The sequence below is a fragment of the Molothrus ater genome, chromosome 1, assembly GCF_012460135.2.
Source record: "Molothrus ater isolate BHLD 08-10-18 breed brown headed cowbird chromosome 1, BPBGC_Mater_1.1, whole genome shotgun sequence".
Taxonomy (NCBI): domain Eukaryota; kingdom Metazoa; phylum Chordata; class Aves; order Passeriformes; family Icteridae; genus Molothrus; species Molothrus ater.
The window spans coordinates 124,431,634-124,452,831 of NC_050478.2; the positions used below are offsets into that span (position 1 = coordinate 124,431,634).

At 40.5% G+C, this 21,198-nt stretch overlaps 1 protein-coding gene across 1 annotated transcript in view; it reads right to left on the reverse strand.

The window, feature by feature from the left end:
• ZNF704 (zinc finger protein 704) overlaps positions 1-21,198 on the reverse strand; it is a 99,900-nt gene that overhangs the window by 17,690 nt on the left and 61,012 nt on the right. Inside the window, exons 4-8 of the mRNA XM_036397801.2 lie at positions 17,147-17,379; positions 13,631-13,731; positions 11,072-11,333; positions 6,357-6,461; positions 632-726 (exon numbers count right to left, since the gene is read on the reverse strand). Of these exons, the coding sequence (XP_036253694.2) occupies positions 632-726; positions 6,357-6,461; positions 11,072-11,333; positions 13,631-13,731; positions 17,147-17,379 (796 nt within the window). The remainder of the gene's footprint in view (positions 1-631; positions 727-6,356; positions 6,462-11,071; positions 11,334-13,630; positions 13,732-17,146; positions 17,380-21,198) is intronic.

Consider the following 21,198-nt stretch of genomic DNA (forward strand, 5'->3'; position numbering starts at 1 on the left):
GGCACAATCCATGAATTAGGAAGATCCCAAGTTTGTTTTGTAGCATATGGAATGATCTGAGAGTCATGAAGAAAATGAAAAGCATAAAATCTTCTTTTTGCCTCATTTTAGGGTACAGTCACCTTTAGCACTGTGAGAAGTAAGGAGTTTCTTTACTGTAAGAAATTTAACATTACAGTCTGAGTTTTTAACCTAGCTTTTTGAAGACTTTAAAAGTAGATTCTGGTCAAGTATCAGTTAAATTTAGTGGTAATGAATGCAGCTTATGTCTAGGAAGACAAGGCATAAAAAGCTTTGCCTTAATCTAATTTATTTTAAGACAGGGCTTCTTATAGTTCAATTGAAGCCAAATGCCATTCTGACTGAATGGTGATAAACACATAAGACAGTCCAGCCTTTTCAGGGAAAAGTGCAATGCCAGACAGTGCAGCTGAACTTTACCTTTGATGGTAGTGAAAAAAAAATAGGTTCTGAATGCTTACTTTGAAGAGCTCTAGCAAGAACCTGCCTGACAAATGCAATCAGGGTTGGTGGTGGGCTTTTTCTGATCCTCTGGCCACTGACAACTTATTTACAGAATACCCTCCAGGTTGTGAGGCTGTAGTGTCAGCAGGAGCTAATGGTCCCATACCTCAAGCCAAATGCTACTCGAGGCGGTGATGAAAGAACTGTGTGGGACTGTTTCTGCTCTCCACTCCCTGCAGCACGATTATGGGTTGGTGAGACCTGTCAATACAGACAAAAAAGCTGCTTACAAAGAACATACACATATAAATGCAGTATAAATACTTTTTCCAAGAAAATGCAAATTATGCTGCATGGTGGCAAGGATACCCAGGAAAGGTGACTATATAACATACAAACATAATTAAGTGAAAAATTAATTTAGTATTAGGTACATTACATTAACTTCTCTTTGTTTCTCTGTATTCCTAGTCATCCTTCTAGAGCACTCCAAAATACAGATCAGCATTACTGAAGGTTTTGAAAAAGACAATAAATACATCCATTCTTATTTAAAAACTCTGAATAGCTCTTATGAAAACTTTCTCCAATAAGCAAAGAAAATAACTGGAAAAATAAACTCTGTCCTGTGCTGAGATCAATACCAAAAATCTCCTATGAAATAAAGGGATTTCACTTGTTGCACCTGTCTGTCACTTGGCACTCTTTGTGGAGAGACACCCTTGGAGAAGAGAGCTTGTTGAAGAGCACTTCCAGTGGGGCCCCTCGAGGTTTAACAGGCAGGGAGCACAATGCAGCCCTTCTGATCAAAGTTGCTAACAAGATGTATCTCCTTACCCAACACAGTAAACCTTCTCAGCAGGTGTCCTCTTTGTGAATGGTTCCAAGGGAAGGGTGTAGTTTGGTCTTCTGAGACTTTCCAAAGAAGTCTCCTACACGAGCATGGGGCTTGGCAACATCATTCAAGTGATCACACGGCATAAAGCTTGGCCTTAAATGATACCTAAATTATTTTACTATGGTCTTGTTTTGCTCCTGTGTGAAGGCCACAACCACTTTACATCTAAAATACCAGAAAAAAATTCTGAACGCTCATTTTTTTGTTGTATATTGAATGTAGCATCTAGTGCACAGTCAGCCTCAGGCTGCCAGGAGCTGCAGATATGGTCATAGTTCTCTGCACTGCCATGACTTTTCCCTCCTGCCCTTTTCAAGTTTTACAATATCTGGAAGAGAGGGAACAGACTTCACTTGAAGAGAATTACTGTATGTGCTTTGATTTTTGATACAAAGTCTATTTTAAAGCTACTACATAGTAGTAAAAAACTAATGCTTGTAATTGAGTGCACACACTCATTTCAACTTTTACTCTTGGCTAGTAGCAGGAGAAATTTTTGATTTAACTGCGTATGTGGCTCACGCTCTGAACAAACTTAGACCATTACTGATATACAAAATATACCTGCAAAACTTGGAAGAAATTTCTTCTCTCTCTGCCAGCTCATCATGTTTTGTACATCCAAAGACCACATTAGCTCCTTTTGTTCTATCCCTCCAGAATACTAAGGGCAGCTTGTTCCCTGCTACTTTTTTCCAAATTTTTATCAACCACTTTTCTTGTTTTACCTAAGAATAACTGAAACACTGAAGACAAAATGCAAAGCAATAGCACTTTTGTAGTATTTGGCATTCACCAAACACTGTACAGTCTTCCAGTCATTACCAGTAACCAGAGAATTCCAGTCATTGTGCTAGGGTTCAGAAACATTTTAAAAACCAGAAATTATTCTATGTCTACCACTAGTAACTGACACTCAATATATTAGCTGCTTGTCATTGAACAGAAGAGTACTTGGATGGCCTCCTATGTTATAAGCAATTATCTTGCTACTTCCAAACAGAGATCAGGCTGGAGCAGTAATTACAGCATGCAGACTCCTCCTGTGCATTCTCCTGAGAGGGTCTCTGCACAATGGTTCCACAGACTGGCACACCAAGGCAGCTACACAGCACTGAAGCTGAGCTGGAGTGTATTCTGATAGGCTTTGCAGCAGGTCTAACCAATACCAGACAGCTGCTCTCTACAGGGAACACTGAGAGCAGATTAAGAGCAAGCCCTGAGAAGGCAATCCTTGCCCTTGGAGGCTTTTCATGTCTGAAGCACTGTTGAATGCAGAGTGAAATAATGCTGTTTGTTTGAAGCAAGGACCTGGAGTTTCCAGTTACAAATCCTGGGGGGGAAATTGTGGTTTGAGAGAAGATTTGTGACCTGTAAAGATCAGATTATCAAAGATCTTGCCTGTTCAACCTTTTTGGGTCTTACAGCAGGCAGATGTAAGTAAGTATCAGATGGTGGAGATCATACTGACATTCAGGAAGACTTTTACCACACACTACATAGAAGTGGAAGTACATGGTCATTATGTTAAGTCCTCCAGTACCAAGACATATGGACTTCACCATGGCACATCCTATTTGCATAATTTAATTCACTCTCCTCACACATCCCTAGGGTGTGGCTGATTTAGTCTCCTAATTCAGCCTCCATTGGTAGAAAAATCAGTCTGTCCTTTCTGCTTCATGCAAAGAACAGTACCTCACAGTAACTCATAACTGTTCCAACATTCAACCTTTCACCTGCAAAGTTTTCTTAGAAAGATGTTATGAAAAAGTGTATTTCCCATCTGCCTTGGAATCTAACCTGTGCATGATTCAGAGCACAAAGGGCTTTGGAGGTTCCCCTAATTACAGAACCACAGAATAACCTGAGTTGGAAGGGACCCACAAGGATCACTGAGTCCAACTCCTGGCCCTGCACAGAACATCCCCAAGAGTCACATATGACACCATGACCAGTACCTGACAGCATTGTCCAAACACTTCTTGAACTCTTCCAGCTGCTGCTGTGACCACTTCCCTGGGGAACCTGTTCAGTGCCCAAACACCCTCTGGGGGAAGAATCTTCTTCTAATATCCAATCTAAACCTCCCCTGACACAACCTCAGGCCATTCCCTCGGGTGCTGCCCCGGTCACCACAGAGTAGAGATCAGTACCTGCCCCTCCTCTTCCCCTCACAAGGAAGTTGCAGATTGCAATGAGGTCTCCCCTCAGTCTCCTCTTTTCCAGGATGAACAGACCAAGTTACCTTGGCCATTTCTCCTCCCTTATCACTACAAGACATCAAAATAAATGCCTGTGTTTAGATGTTGTGAACCCTCCTGAGCCTAGAGCAGCCACATACTGAGCCCAACTGATCCAGCAGCAGGTATGGGTTGTTTTGATGTGCTCAGTTACTTGCTGATAAGTACACCATATTCACAAAGGTCTTTCAGTGCTGCTCTGCTGAAGACTTTCTGAAAATAAGGACTTAATGCAACTCCTGGTGTTTGAACACCCCAGTTCCCAGGACAGAAAGCAGGAAGTGCTCAATGTCATTGAAATTCATTGTCCACAAGAATGAAAGGGGGAAACGGTATGTGTCAAAAAATAAATGTGAAAGGAGACTATATTGAAAATATGTAGATCTATGCACTTTTTCAAATCTGTACCTAACCTTTTCCTATTCAGTAGTTTGTCCAGGCCAGGAAAGTATTCCAAAACCATTTTAGAAAACTGCTTGCTTAAATATTAAGGGTCAGACAAAAAATAATGGTTTGGACTTACTTTCTGAGGTTCCCTTGGGGTGCTACAGATTTGTGTCTCATCTCAGGGACTGTGTATGTCACAATTGTGTGAGTTTGTTATGCTGGCTCTGTCACATAGTCTGGTCTTAAATAAACCCCATCAGAGAAAGAGAAAGTCTGAGTGTAGGTGAAGTACCTACACTCAGTGTAAGGGTGGGAACTGGCAGATCCCTGATTTTGTAAAGCAATTCCTAATTGACTTTGAAACAGAAGTAAAACTTTAATTTAAATACAAGTATTTAACATAAATTTGCATTTGTACCATCACTTACTGCACATAATTTTTCACTGCAGCCAAGCCTTTGTAATTCATAAATGATCACACTGATGACAAAGTAGTCAAATGTGTGCAAACCTGGAAGATTTTTTTCTTCTTTTTTTTTTCTTTGTTAAACAGCCTTATAAATGTTGTTAGAGCTATAATGGCAGTTCTAACAGTTCCCTGAGCAGTTTATAATTCTGCATCACTGCTTCCCCAGGCTTTTGTATTGGGATTACATTCAAATTGTACTTAAATCATTGCCATCTCCACCGAATTCTCAGAAAGTGATTTAGCATTTCTTAAATTCTATTGAGAACTCTCCACTCTACAGCCACAGATCAGCGTTGTTGCCTGAACAAGTAAACTCAACGTGTATGTGTCTAATCCTGCCCTATTAAGTGTCTGATTTACAATGTGACTAATTGCATTTTTAGATTCCCAACACTCCTGGCACCAGTTTCTGCTACTTCACAAAAGGAGCCAGTTTCATAATTACTCCGTATCAACCCCATTGTTGGGAAATCAAATTCTCAGGGAACTCTGCGGATAGCACACTCTGTCAAGGCACTCTTGTTGAAATTGCTGCCAGCATGATGTCTTTCACTGTTAGTTGTTCCTTGATGGAATTTAATAAATATTCATTGGCAGAGTGCAGTGTAATTGATTCAGTCACTTTCATTTTTATCAGCTCTGCAGGATGCCACAGCTTCTGCAGAAAATCTCCAAGATTTGCCAAAGGTTGACAGTAAGAAGCTTTGGAGATTCACTTGGTGAAGAGAAGGGAGGGAAAACGTATCTCTTATCGCCTTGTCTAATATTCACTGTCAGGAGAAAAAAAGCTATATGGTTCTTTGGATGAGCAATGTGCCTTATATAACACATTTTAAAAATTCATAAATTCATAAAGTGTAATATTAAATGAGATGTTATGATATCAAAAAGGTTTATTATTAGAGAATATCAATTTATCACGAAAACAGTGCTTTCCAATAAATGAAGATACTTTACATTAATATTTATTTCTATTAATCATAGAGAAGATTTCCCATTACTTATAAAGAGTGATTTGCATTTACTTTCAGCAGTCCCCACACCAGACACTACAAGCTGAATCCCTTGCAACTCTTCATGAAGGCTTTTCACTCCCCCCACAGTACCACACCTACACACTGTGGTGTACTTATGTTTAGAATCATTGCAACTCTGTGTTTAAGCAAATATCACATTTCTGCAGTCCTGTTTATGCCTTAGGATTTTAGCATCACTGTTCACAGAATTAGGCCTTGTATGCCAGTTGTTTTGAAGAAAGAGTCAGCATTGAATTTCCATCTAATACATCCTCATTAAAAAGCTATCAACCTGCAATATGTATTAATAACAAAATGCAATAGATACTGAACATGTTTTCTGTATAAAACAACATTTTCCTCATATTAGCAGGGGCTACATACTTGCAGCCTCCTAAAACAGGACTTTGCAGTTCATTTTATTGTTTCTTTCAGCTGCCTTTCAAAAATGCTTCACCTTCAGAGTTCATTTAGGTAACAGCCCCACTGCCTGAATCCAACTGGCCTGTTAGCATAACCATCACCAGGCTGATTTTCCATCTAGTTTTTTAAGAAATCTCTTAGTGGCACAAAAATGAAGCACATAGTGCCAAGCTCTGCACTTACCAGAATGTTCTTTTGTAAGCATATAGTTAAAAAAATATATATACTATAGATTCAATTGCCTGTTTGTAGATACTGATGCAAAAATAACCTAACTGCACTGATAAAGAGAGTTACAAAGGTGTTAAAAACAGCTGGCAAATTCAGGCACATGTTTAATTTGTTTCCTTTTGGTATCTGCACATTTAATTCCATAATTACACAGTGTGAAACACAGCAAAAAGATCTAAAAACCCTTTTTTCTCCCCTTCTTTCCTTTTTTGATGTGCACTTACTGGAATGCCGGTGAAGGTAACTGGAGGCGACTGCCAAGAGATGCTAAAGCTACTGCCATTGGGAGTGAATTTGGCTGACCCTGGAATGTTCACCGGAGGAGTGGCCTGTGTGAAAAGAAAGTATTATTCCAGCAAGAACCATTCCTCTTCCAAAGGATCTTTCATTCCTTGAAATGGTAAATATGTGAGAGATTTTCCAAGGCATAAAAAAGCTCCATGGTGACAAGCATTTTACCCTTGTGAGAGGGATAATCATGGATAAGCTAGTAAGGAAGGGACAGAGCTATATATATATACCACTGCTCCTGAACCATGTTTAGAGAAAGATGATTGCTCTCAAAAGAATCCAAAGAAAACTTTTAAGAGCTAGATCTGCTAAAAAACCAGACAAAATCAAATGTCACATACAAGTAACTTTTAAAATAATGCCAGCAAGAAGCAAAAACTACTTCACAGATGACCACTTGTTCCACAGTGATAAACAAGGCCATACTTAAACTCATGGCAGTTGTTTTACACAATTTTAGTGTGGACAGCAAGGCTTCTTGGATGGAAGCAATTAAGAGTAAGTGTTGGCCATTTCTCATTTATCAGAAAAATGTTTAGAGTCATCCCAATTAAAACAGTTTTTCCTATTAAGAACAAGGAGCTGTAAATCATCCTTTGGATTCAAAAAACAGCTCTTGAAATACTAAACTGAAGCAAGTATTTGGGCTCATTGAACTCCTATGTTCTTCCCATCTGGGCTGTAATATCTAGTGCTGCCCTGGGGTACAAGGGTGATAACCTGAGCTTAGACTGTTGAGCATTTTTCATCTTGTGTCTTTCCTTTGGTTTTCTCACTGGGTTATGAATTTCCATGAATTCTTCCCTGTCTCTTTTTTAATCCCATTTAATTTTCAGAATCATGAAATTCACAGTTGTGTAGCTACCCTGCCTAGCGGGAGCGTGAGCAGCCAACATGAACAAAGGCTCACTTTGACCCTTGAATTTCAAGCTGTCACAACAAAAAAGAACCCTCCTTGGTTTAAACTTACAAAGAATTTGCTAAAATGAGTTTTCACTTCTGCCTTTCAGTTGTCAGTACATGACAATAACACAATACACTCATTTAAGCAGTGCTTGTGTTTGGGGCTGCTGAAATTGTCTCACTGGTTCAGGAAGAGAGTGCTTCCTTGAGCCACCAGGCAGAGAGAAGTGATGAAAAACTACAACCTGATAGTCCCCATTAAAGATAGTCTTACAAGTAAACAAGGGCTGAAGCAATCCCCTACAGCCTTTCCAGGAAAAGGAAGGTGAGGCCACCAGATGCCTCTGTGTATGACAGCGATGCTCTGTGGGCTGCCAAGCTGCTGACAGCTCCAAGAAAATCCACACAGACATGCAGAGCAAACATCCACTGAGCTCCATAAAATATAAAAACCTCTCTGAAAGGTGTCAAGAACAATTTGGCAACTTCAGATGGTACCAGGAGTTGTTCAAATGTGAAGGAGTGAATGACCATAGAGCTCCAGACAGAAAGAACTGGAGAGAGCTGGATGAGCAGTGAGGCAGCACTGCCTCTGCTCAGCATCCCACAAGGAAGGCAGCTCAAACCCAGGGTCTGCTCTGCAACTTCCTCAAGTATTTGAGTAAGACCTGGAAGGGAAATCCTAGGCGCTGAAAGAGCCTGTCTGTAGCTCTTCTGTAGTTAAATTTAACAGGTACAGGCAATAGTTTTGTAAAGAAACATGAAGTTTAAAACTGACGCAACTAGCAGTTGCTTAAAATACCATAGTGCTCAATTCCTTTTTCTTAGTGCCTAAATACCTACCTCAGACATGATCAGACTTAGATATCAATCACCTTGTTCACTTGTTTCCAGATGTGCATCTTTGCTCATCAAGCACAGTCCACTTTTTCAGGCTAACATTTTAGTCAATCTCTTCCATAAGATAAGCAACTAAAACATTACAACCAACGGAAGAACTCCTATACCCCAACTTTAATTTGCTTAGAGACCTCCATCTAATTGCCAATCAAGATGTGTTAACGAATAATTTGCATTTATTTGTGCCAACATTACTCTTATATCTGAAATAGCCCAAGCTCATCCTCTTTAGCTCATGCCTGTCCTTTCACTTTCTTCCCAGGCAGCAATTCCATCTTATTCTTGTCCCTTGCTTTGCCTGAGGTATCAGTCCCAGGACTGGAGAGGCTGCCCATGTCCTCTACGTCCTCTTTCTACTTCTTCTGGTTGGAGCCCATCACATCAAATTTGGCTGACCAGAATTCTAATTCAGGATTTCAGCTGAAGTTATATGGGGGTCTTGTATAATGGCATTAAAAATCCCTCTCTCTCCCAGGTATTTCTTATCCAAGAGAGCTGACAACTATTTTTTCCCCCTTCACAGCTATGTTGTTGTTGGCTCACAGTCATTCCGTGCTTGATTAATGAACATAGGCTTCCTTCTTACATAATTTTCTAACTACTCTAGTTTATAGCAGAAAAATCTCATTAGTTCCTTAAATGCAGGACTTTGCATGTTCTGACATTTAACTGCATCCAAAACCTATTATTCTTAAGATCACCCAGTCACGTAAGCCTGATCTGTAACGCCCTTACTGCTGATGTCTTCCAGGTTTGTTATCAGTGAAGTTTATTATAGTATTTGTGTATTACCAAAATGATTTAATGAAAGTGAGATCAGGGCCAAGAACAGCTTTTCATTTAACTTCACTAATGACATTCAAAGGCCCTTTCAAAATAACTCACTGCTGTTCTCTGTGACTTTCCAGCTCCTTCTCCTACACTAAATTTAATCTCTTGCTTAACAAATACTGCCTGTATGTTTTAAGATCAAATGCTCTCCTTGAATCCAGAGGGATTTTTCTTTTGCTTCCTGTATTGTTCTAGCATCACCTTTCTCCAGGGCTCCCCCAGTGTCGTTTGCCTCAACTGCTGTACTTTCCAGAATTTCTTCAATTATTTTTCTGAATAATTTCTCGCCCATAGGATGGGGTCAGGGAAGAGCATCAGGACTTTTCCTCAGTTTCCTCATATCTTTCTCACTACAAGTAGTCTATTTGATGTTTTCCAGTCATAGAGGAAATGGCAATTAACAGATCTCTTTAGGATTCTTGCGACCAAACTTTGGGTTCTGTATTTTTCCCCCTTTTTTTTAACAGGAACCCTGTGAAGAACAATATTCAGCCTCCCTTACACAAGTTCCTCGAGCTGCTCCCAGTGAAGTAATCTCCACTTTCTCCTCTGGCTGGTGAGATCTGAATCTCCACCCTGCCTCCTGGCCCTTCTTTCAGGGCAGAAGGGATCTTGGCAGAGGATGCCACTGACCTCTACGGAAGCTGCTTCCTTTGCCAGGACAGCCTGAATGCTTGAGCAGGGACCCTGCCTCCTGCTTCCAATTAACAAGCTGTGAACAGTGGGGACTGTGTCACTCCTCACTGATGAAATTAAGCACTGAAACCAGAGCAACCTGAAAAGCCCACGGGGCTCAGGCACTTGTAGCCTTGTGTCATGGAATACATCAATTCAAATCCAATTCAAGGATTTTAAACACTTGAATTAGGATTTCCTTGGCCAAGTGTTTACTCAGAGGTTGCTTGCAAAAAAGGGTTGAGTGGGTCTCTGAACAGCAGGGCAGACTGTCATGACTACAAATCCCAAATGAAGCAAAACTTGTCATCAGCCTAGACTTGTTGCCTCACTCTCTGAGGCAGGGCTTAAGCTACACTGAGAAGCAAGTCTTTCTCCTAGCTGGTTTCATCAGTCCCCAGGCTGGCATGCTACCTGATGCAGCTTCCACCTGCAATGCCAAGCTTCCCCCCATGCTTTTCAACAAGCACAAAAGTCTAAAACAAGCCTGTGAATTCTCTACAGCTCCCTCTGACCTTTTAGTAGGTGTTCTCCAAACACATCACAAAAGTTTTATCTGCACAATGCTATATATGATAGTTATTGAATCTGATAAATTTAACAGAGTTTTACAGTGCATACACAGGTCATGGACCACACTGCTTCAAAGCCTCTATTCTTCCTTTATCTTATGGTATCCAGACCAAAACATGTCAAGTTTTAGTGCAGTTTTATAATTGATCCTTTCTGTCAAAACTTAGCTGGAATGTTCTAGGACAGCAGTTTTTGCCATTTGGAAAGCATCACCTCCAAAAATAGGAAAGTACCATATTTGTTTTTTCATTCTTCCTGCTCTACTTTACAACTGCAAACTGACATCTCACACTGTACAAAAACAGGAAATGAATTGTTCCTGGCATCCTTGAAATCAGTCTTACACTTGTTGACTCTTCAAGCAGAGCTTGTACTTATTCAATAAAAACAAAGCTGAAATGAAGACTCTGGGAGGGATTCAGCTGACTGGATGGGAATTTTTACAATGCAGGAAACCCCATCTGAGTACATCACCTAGGGTTCTCCTTATGGTCAGTGAAAATTGAACTGATGTAGGGCAGTGAGATACACAGATCAACTCTTCTCAACCTGAAGTGTGCACCTATGTGTGGCCAAAGCCAGCTGTGGCAGGCACATAAAGAAACAAACAATGAGCTCAGAAGAATGCATCTCAGTTTAAATAAAAAAATGCCTTTGACTGCTCTGAAAACCTTTCAGCCCATGAAAAGCCAAACACTGTGCTGTGACATTTCTTTACACATGAGTGAGATAAGTGTAACCCTGGAGCTCACAGCACTGGTGTTACCTGGTAAGCATGGTCCGTGTGTACGAGGTAGAGGTTGGTAGGAGCTGAGCGGCTCAGAGGTGTCATCACTTTAGTCTCGCTTTTGGCACAGGAAGTTTCAGGACGGATTGTGTCTTGGGTGGGAAAGGAAGGAGGAGATGCTAAAGATGGAGACACTGGGGAAAGACTGCTTAAGCCATCAGCTACTGAGTCCGTGTTGAGCCTGATTTCTGTATAGTAAAAATCCTCCTCTCCATCACTGTAGTCAGACTCTCCTACACGTCTGCATCGAGAGAAAGAAGTAAGAATTGATTGAATATATATGAATATATTCATATTGTCAATAAATTAATATTTGCGGTTTCAACCCTTCCTACTTTTTCTGCATTCTGACTGCAGATAAGGGGAAGAGGAAAATAATCTAATCTGAAGGGAAAAGAAGAAGGAATTACTTTTTTCCCCTTTATGTGTTATTCTTGACCAATTCTTTCACCTTGGAGAAGATGTTTGACTCCCTGAGATCAAGTATCAGCTTCTCATCTGTAACTATTGTAAAGTTAACAAGAATCTCAATGCACTCTGTCTTTGAAAGTCACAGCAAAGATAACAGACACAGGCAAGGTATACTTCACTCATGTTCCAGCAAACAATATGCAATTGTATCAGAAGTTAGTTAATTATACAAAATATACTTATGGCTGCCATTCACTGTAACTTTCTGTAACATAGCAGAAGAATTTGCTAGACAACAGTCTCACCATGCAACTCACTCAGACACAAAGAAAGCACTCATATAGGCTGGCTTGCCACAGCCAGGACTTTCTAGTTCTGCTCTCCAGAGGCAGACTTATTAAAGGAGGGCATGTAGGAGGTTTAATTGCCTTAAAGTTTCATCTGATGTGCATTTGAGCACAAGTACCAACAGTGAACAACCCAGTCAAAGCAGTAGCTCCCAGTAGACTACACGTTATCTTGAAGTCCAAACCAGAAGGTGCTGAGAGAACACACGTCCAGCAGGTTTGAAAGGCTCTATCAGAGGTACCATCCATCAGAATGCAGCCAGTCACTCACCAAAACTACTCTTTCCAGAAAAGTTTCTAGCTCCAACAAATTCCAGAAAGGTTTTGCTGTTTGTTTCTGCCTCTCCCACACCACAAAGAGGATGTCCCCATAATATAAAGCACAAATTAACATTCCTCACTGCATTTTGAGAGAGATTTTCTGTTTCCCACAGCCTTACTCTTAAGCCCAATGGTAACTGTTGACTCTTCAAGACCATCCTGAGCTCCAGATCTCTCTTGTGGTGGCTTTAATTTTTAAGCTGTGGGTAACACAGATCTACAGAACAGAGATGTATTTTCACCTAACAGGTGAAGACCATGAGTCCCAAATGTAATTATAAATGAGACAGGTACATCACTCAGTGAATTACATGGGAGAGTTCAGCTGCACACTACAGCTCTGAAATAAACTTGTCTCCTAAAAGATCAATTTGCTTTTGCTTCTAGTCCAAGTAACATACATGTGTGTTCTGGTTTTGTCTGGCCTGGAGTTAACTTTCTTCCAAGCAGCTGGCCCAGAGATGTCTTTTGGATCTAGGATGAGAAGATTGTTGATACCACACTGAAGTTTTAGTTGATGCTGAGCAGTGCTTACTCTAAATCAAGAACTTTTCTGTTTCCCATGCTCTGGCAGTGAGCAGGGGCATCAGAGGCTAGAAGGAAGCACGGCCAGGACAAAGGGATATTCCATACCATGGGATGTCATGTCCAGTAAATACCCTTGAAGGAGCTAGCTGGGAGGTGCTGATCACTGCTTGGGGACAGGCTGGGCATTGGTCAGCCGGTGGTGAGAAACTGTAATCGCTGTAAACTGTGCATCACTCATTTCTCTTCAGTTTTGTTTCTCTCTCTCTCCCCTTTCCTTAGAAGTACTAGAGTCATTAGTATAACTGTTATTATTATCATCAGTGTTTTGTTTTGTTTAAGCCATTAAACTGTTCTTGTCTCAACCCATGAGATTTACTCTTTATTCCTTTGATTCTTCCAGGGAAGGAAGGGGATTGTGAGTGAACAGCTTTGTGGTACTTTAAACCATTGACAACATGCAGCTCAGTTTCCTTTTATTTTCAGGTTTCTTATGTGGTTTGTGGTTTTGGTGTGGCTTTTGGCATTAATTCAACTCAGAACTGGCACAAGCACCTGACCTTATGTGAAACAAAGCTGGAAAGTATTCATGCAATACCCTGAACCTGTCTGCCACAGAGTGTCATCCCAGACATGATGTGCAGACAGCACAAATGATGTAATGGCACTGAGCTGTGCAGCTGACAGGGAAGTGCAGTGTAACCTCGAGCTCCATTTGACCTAGCAAAGCTGACAGAATTTCAGGAAAGAAAGTGCCTTGCTGTTGGATTAAGTGCTCATTCACCTTGATGCACTATTCCACAATTTCCTCAGAAACACAGGGATATGAGACAGAGAAGCCAAGGGCAATCTAGTCCCCTAGTTCATCTGTCCAGCCAAGGGCAATTGCTCCTCTTTTATACCAAATCCTTTAGACCCAAAAAGACTCTCTTACCCAAGGTGAATGGTCCGTATGTGTTTCTGAATCCCTGCAGCTGTGCTCAGTACCTTCCCACAGTTCTTCCATAGGCATTTGAACATCACCTTCATGGAGTTCTGAAAATTATGAGTAAAGCAACATAAGTTGTATGGATATTAGGAAAGGTTTCTTCCCTGAAAGGGTTGTCAAGCACTGGCACAGGTCGCCCAGAGAAATGGCTGAGTCACCAACCCTTGAGGTATTTAAGGGACTTGTAGATGTGCTGCCTGGGGACATGGTTTAGTGCTGGACTTGGCAGTGCTGGGTTCAGGGCTGAGAATTTCTGTGACTCCGTAATTCTGGGAAGGTAGAAAAAACCCCAAACTACCCAAACCAGATAAACAGTTACAAAACCCTGTAAAGACTCAGAGCCTTTGACTCCAAATTCATAATGACCTAATAGTTTCTTATCAAATGTGTCACCCTACTGAATTCAAGAGAATCCAGTGAAAAGCTGCAGTAGCAGCTTGTGACAAAATTTTACTTCTCTGTTTATTGGCAACACTTTTCCATTTTTAAGTTTCAGTTCCTCCACTAAGGGAGGTAGATGATATAAAAACTTCCTATACTTTCAAAAAAAACCTTGATGAGTATTTTTTACTTAATCCAAGGCACCTTCTTAAATTAAGGTCTTTCCAAAGCTCTTGTAAATGTTTCTGCTCATGATATTTGCAGCACAAAAAAATATTGTGCTAGAAAAACATAGCTTCTGTTATGTCCATATTTGCCATGAGCTGGCACAACCTGCTTTTGTTTCACTCAGAAGCTGCTGTGGACCTTACCCAGACAAGAGAATGAGAAGTTATCAGTCTGTGTTCAATACTTTAAAAATACAGGTATAATCTCATTTAAATATTCTTTTTATATTCTTTAATATAACTTAATTGATTCCCACTGAGTTATCATTGATTTAGAGCACACCCAACAAGGCTGTCACTAGGCCAATCTTCAACATTTTGAAGACTCAGGAGAAAAGTAGGCTTAAAACAACACAACTGTAACAAACCCTAGAGATATTTAAAAGCTATTTTTACCTCAAAAATCAAAATACTGTATTACAATTCTATAATTTCTGTTACATATAAGATTAAATTAATATATTCATATAAAACTAAATTTTAAAAAAGGGGGAGAACAAGCACATCCTTAGGATTAAGTACATTTCACTGTGCCTTGAACAAAAGCTGACTTGGTGCTTCCTTCAATTTGGACCCTTTGTAACTGCATGCCAGTAGATGGTTTCAGCATTTGTTAGAAAGATGATGATTAGACTATAACTTAAAAAATAATCTCAGTGGATGGGCTTTTTAAAATACAAGTTGATTGTAGCAGCATGTTCTCACAGTTCCGTGCAGTCTAACATCCCCTGTTTTAAAGTATGAATGCTTAAGGCTGTGAGATTTGAGGTACCTGATCATACTGGTTGTACGAAAAACTTCTGTTTGGAATAAATTGCACATAAATTGCCCATTTTTTATTTGATAATACAACTATCAGTCAAACAGAGAGAGAACTCTTTCTTTTCTCAAATTAAATATAATCTATCTAGCAATTCTGATTCATACTTTTCTTATTTCCATAATACAATACTAAATACTATTATCAGCTCAAAACCACACAACCAACCACCAAATATGTCAAAAAGATGAAGGCCATGTTTATAACTGATATCCTAGAAATTCCAATATGACATCATAAACACCATACACGTCTTTATGAACACAGAATGGTTTAACATCCATCCCCAGTTTGATGGTAAAATCTGCGGTTTTTGGATTTATTGTCACTGGGAGGAGTTTGCAAAAACCCACATGCTTTTAACATAATCAAGTGAAAGCTCACTTAGTAGAAATAAAGAATATGCTTACATTTCTTCCATTTCCTTTCCAAAAATTACCTATTTAATGTTTTATTTAAGAAAATAATGGAACATAAATGGTTTGGTGAGGAATAACTACCTTAGAGGAAACTTTTAAGCAAATAGTAAGGTTACCAATCACTCCATTTCCAGGTTTACTCCTTCTGACTTTTGCAGCCCTCAAGAAGAAATAACCTGAACATTTTTGTTTCAGCTTCTAAAGGTGCTAACCTGTACTCAGATCAAGTACCACGCTGGAACCAGAATGAAGAAAAAACCTGCAGGAAAGCAAGTTCATGTATAAAACCAAGTTTGGCATGGAATGTTACTGTTTATCTAAATAAAACATTTGCCAAATAAAGCCAGATCCTTGTGAACCAGAACAGATAGTGTAATAGACCTATGGTGAGTACATAAATAGAAATATTTGAAAGCAACTTAGAAAACAATAAAGATGGCAGCTGCAAACCCATCTGTCTCATCACAGCTGAGCAGTAAGAGTGGGGCTAATAAGATGAAGGTTAACTGAGAAGTAAAAGGCAAACCAGGACATTTTTGCTCTCCTACTCCTCCTGCCCCACACCCCCCTAAATTGTCTCTCTGTTTAGTGCAACGCTCAGCTCCAACTTCTAACTTATTATAACAAAGATGTCCTCCAAAATATATTTTTTCCTTCTTAGTAAGATGCACAAACATTTTCAACCCTTTCCCATGAACAAGGGAACAATTGCATGGGTCAGCAAATAAGCAGCTTCTGGAGCAAGAGGATAATCTGAACAGGTTTAAATTATCATTAAAACTTCTTCCTGCTGGTGATGAAGCAATTAACTGTCACAGACTGAGCCAGAAACAAATTCGCTAAGGGAAAAAATTCTCTGTTTTTTCTCCTTACAAAAAGCCCTTTTACATCTTGCTATGTAAAATCTATCCTGCTGTGTTGGGAGGGAAGGAAACTTGGACTAGTGCCATCTCTTTGTTTTCTTTTTCTTCCAGAGAAGCTTGCTGGCTAGCAATGGTGCTTTTTTGGGGTTAGTTTTGGGCCTTTTTTTTTAATGTCATGTTTTATTTAGCTTGCTTTTGCACTCCAACTGAGGATAAATTTGGCTAATGCTAATACTATACCAAAAGCCATCGGGTTTGAGCTCTCTCTCTCCATTTTCACTCCATATGTTTGCGCAGAGAAACCTTCACAGTATTAAGGTATCTGACACACTGTCAGACAAACAGCACTTTCAGGGAACAAGGAGCATTAAGGCCATAGTCAGTTTTTGTGATGACATGTAAAGGCTGCCTGTTGCATCCTGAACACAGAGAATTTGTCAAAGTAGGACAGAAAACCCTTGAATGGCCAGAGGCAACACCTTCTGGAAATCCCTCTAGTGTTTTCTGAGCAGGAGGCTCTGTAGCACCTCACCATCTGGCAGGAAATATGTGGTGCTGAAGGCAGCATGTATGTGCAGGAGGTGACCACGTTGAATGAGACACAGTGACTACATGAAGTGTCCTATGTTAAATGCATGCCAAGGGAGGATACACAAGCAGAGCTATTTGGATGACCTGTTTCTCTCTCACAACAAAATAAACCTACCAACATTCTATCTACCCATGGATGTGGAATTTAACATAAGGCTAACCTTTCTCTTCCTAGGAATGGGTTCATCAAAGAGAAGGTTGCTTGTTTCCCCTTCATCAATACCATCATCTGCCTGGGAAGGCGTCCGAAAAGCTTTGAAGCTGTCAGCTGACAGAGGTGGAGATGGGGTGGATGGGTTGGACTGGTCACTGGGAGCGTTCCAGCTCCAGTATCCACTGCTGCTGGTGCTAGAAGGCACAAATCCTCCTTCTTTCCAAGATCCATTCAGGGATTCTGTCAAGAACAACAAAAGCTATTATCACAACAGTATCATTGTGAGAGGGCTAAGGAGCTCTTTTTTCTAAGGTTTAGATGCCATGTTGGTAATTAAATGCAAATTCAGTAAAGGAATGTGAAAGCACTGGATGTAGAGAGGACAGCCATATCTAACCCACTGCACACAAATTAAATTCCACATTTGATTTTTATTTAAAACAAAAAAACAAAAGCAGCAAAGTATTTTTCTAAAAACAAATGTTGCATTTGAAAAGATAACCTGTTCTGAAGCATAAACAGTGATAAACCATCATATATTGCATGCATGATTTAAGGAAAACATTTAAATTGACCTTTAAATTGACCTCTATGATTCTAAATACATCCTCAACTTTCAACAGGAACACAGAACTCTGGTGCGGCACCAAAGCAAGCTCCAAGCCACCATACTGCCAACAGGAGATCCCCTGGGAAGGGGACACACACTCTGAGCCCTAAAACACTAAGCAGATCCACAAAAACATGACCATCGTCCCAGTACTAAAACACCAAAGAAAACCATAGTTACACTCTGTTCTTACAATCTCTCAATACACCTGCCTCTGCCCAATCTGAACCTCCACACGAGGTGGGGTATGTATCCCTTGGGATACACAGGTGTGCAGGCATCCGCACATCTCAGAAGTGACCACACAGACACTGGATCACCTCCACACCCACTGGAGGAACTGCCTCCTCAGTGCTGCAGCTCCCCATCCCTTACAGGCTAAGAAGACACTGGAACTAACAGCTAACACTCTGCACGAAGCACCATGGCTGGGAGCACCAGCACTGCCTGTGCAGCCTGAGGCACAGCTCGAGCAATGCTTCATTCACATGCAGAGATCCTCAGGCTTTAGATGCTGGCATGTCACCCTCGCTGTCCCTAAAGGGCTGCTGGCAGCAGAGAGCATGCAGGTCACCCAACCCATGGCCCAAGCACACCCAGGGTGCAGCCACAGGCAGCTCTGCCAGAGCCCTCAGGTTCTCACAGGGCTTGGGCAGAAGAGCAGGGACTGTTTAGGTGCATCTTCTCCCTAACTCAGGCATTGGAAGCTCTTCCCAATGACACTGTGGGTGCCTGAGTATTGTGCAACACCTGACTTTGGAACTGGCAAGCAAATAACATCTTAGCTGTTCATGAAGCAGTATTTAAGTGTGAGACAAGTCCTTTCAAGCCAGTGCCTGTCTTTAAAAGATCTGCAGAAGTCACTCCTTCATTCCATCTCAATTTCTTACAGATAAATTTAACTAATAATATTGGCAAGAAAGTGAGTTATCAAAAGCTTACCCCCAAACCAGTGAATTTTTGGGGTTTTTTTTCTCCTAATTGAGTTGGTTTTGGACAAAATCCTTAATGATTAACATCAGCTGCTCAAAAAAACAGAACACAGTGCCCCCTTGAGTAGGCAGCTGCTACAGTAGTACTGATTTACTGATCAGGACCACACAGAATAAATGGAATTGATCCTCTCCCTCCAGCCTGCCCAGTTCTTCTTTGGAAAAGGACAAACATACACGTTCTGGCAGCTCTGAAGCTAACATGAAAATGTCATGTTTTGTCTCATGATTACAACCTTCATGTGACTGTAATGAAGGTGGGTTTTGTTTCTTTTACATATTTGGTACTTCAGTCTTGTGCCAAAGCCAAAAATTGCATCTGGTATCAACTTGTGACCTTAGCATAGCTTAAAATTTTCATGTCTTCAGAAAAACAAAGGAACACTCTTTCAACTACTACTTTCTCAAACAGTTATGGTGCTATTTGTATTCTCAGTGTGTACAGCTTCTCCTCACCTTGCTGAGAAAGAGATGTAAATCAAGAGCATTTTTTAAGTAGCTTGGAAAATACTGAATGAGGTTAACAGGAAAAAACCAAACACTGGTTCTCATTCATACTAACAAATCTGTTAATGTAAAGAAGTTTAATATATAAATAAATGCAACTTACTCTTATTTTGGGGCTCTTTTCACACTGCTGGAGTTGCGTGAAAGAGAACCAGACCAAATATTATTCAACTGCAGAGAAACAAGGGCCAAACTCTGATCCAGTTTACATGGGTGATCATTCCCAGGAATTCCAGCATGGATCTGACTTTAATATTAATGCTAATGTAATTTTATTTTTTACTTCTAGGAACAAAGTTCCATTTGTTTTAACAAATGGTCCTTTAATTATACTGCTATTTATTGCCCTTTTTTGGAAAAGCGTGTAGAAAAAACTAATCACTAATACATTTGTTGCTTGTATTACTAGGATCAGAGCCTAGCCTTGCAACACCAAATAAGCTTTAAATTATCCAGTCTTTATACTTCTATTCAAGTCTTTAGTAGGCCTTGACTAAGGCAAAACTAAGATATTCAGGGAGAAGGTGCCCAAAACCAGCTTCAAAATCTTGTCTGTAACTATTGAAAACATGTGAACTACACTTTCAGGCTAGTCCTCCCAGATTTTGGGAAACAAGCAGACAAGCTAAATGAAGAAATATCAAAGAGCACTCACAGACTATGCTGAGAAATATCAAAGGCAGTTAAACAGCCACCATTTGCTATTAGCAATTCAAAAGGGCTTGTTTGGAAGATCTTGCCAATCGACAGCTGCAGCTAATGTGCACTGCTGCTCCTGACAAGTGTCACCTGCTCAGCCTAAGGTGGCAGATACTGCTTCACCCACAGCAGAGCAGCTCCCCAGGACAGGGATGCAGCAGGGCACATGTGTATGCCTTGGCCACACCAAATCCCTGCTTGCCACATCAAGCACAGATCCATCTTCAGCTGTGGTTTTGTCTGTGAGCTGAGCAGCTGGAGAGCAGGTGTGCTTTTACCCTTCTGCTGGCATTTCCCAGGGGCTGGCAACATCCTGTCCTGAGGTGTGACTGTCACAGGGATGTCACTGCCTGAGGTTTCCCAGGGCTCCTCAGAGCAGTGGCACTCCAATAAACACTTCTGGCTTTCAACACTGGAAAGCACATGAACAAAGGCCATGGGTGTTCACGGCCAGAATTCCAACTAAATGGATAAAACTTACATTTTCTGAAAATAAATGGAAAAAATACAGCACTGACATTTGCAATGAATTCCTTTAAGAACATCATACTGTGGATCATGCCTGTTTCCATGAAGAAAAGCAAGTATTTCTCAATCTTCCAATGACTGACAGTAGGAGAGCATCTAGTGTTTTTTTAGCAGTAACAAGTGAGTAAGAAAAGTCAGTCGTACAAACAGTGCTGAGGTACTTTAATAAGGGCATCCTAATTCATATAATTCCTTAAAATAAAACACTCCTAAAATTTATTGTAACTCCAGTCAATCTTGCATAGATCAATTATATTTCATAATTGATCTCCTCATTACCTGAAACTTTTTACATTTTTTGAAATTTGGGTGTCTTCTGCTATACCATGAATGAAATAGTCTTTACAGGAATTATAGATTTGATGGAAGACCATCAGAGAGTTACACACAGCACAGGAACTGGAGGTGCAGAAAAGCAGACTGCTTGCTGTGCAGATTGCTACTGCATGGCCTCTCAGCCAAGAGCTGTGATCTGGAAGTTCTTTGCCTTATTGTGGCTTTGGGTAAAATCTCATCTCAGTTCCACGGAGTGGATGACAAGAACAACTGCTCTCATGTTTCCTGGATATGGCACTCAGGACATGGTTTAGAAGTGAACATGGTGGTGGTGCCAGGTTGATGGTTGGACTTGGTGATCTTAGAGGTCTTTCCCAATCGTAACCATTCTACAATTCTAGGACTGTATGTGTGCAAACGCAAACAAACTCTTTGAAAAATTAAGTG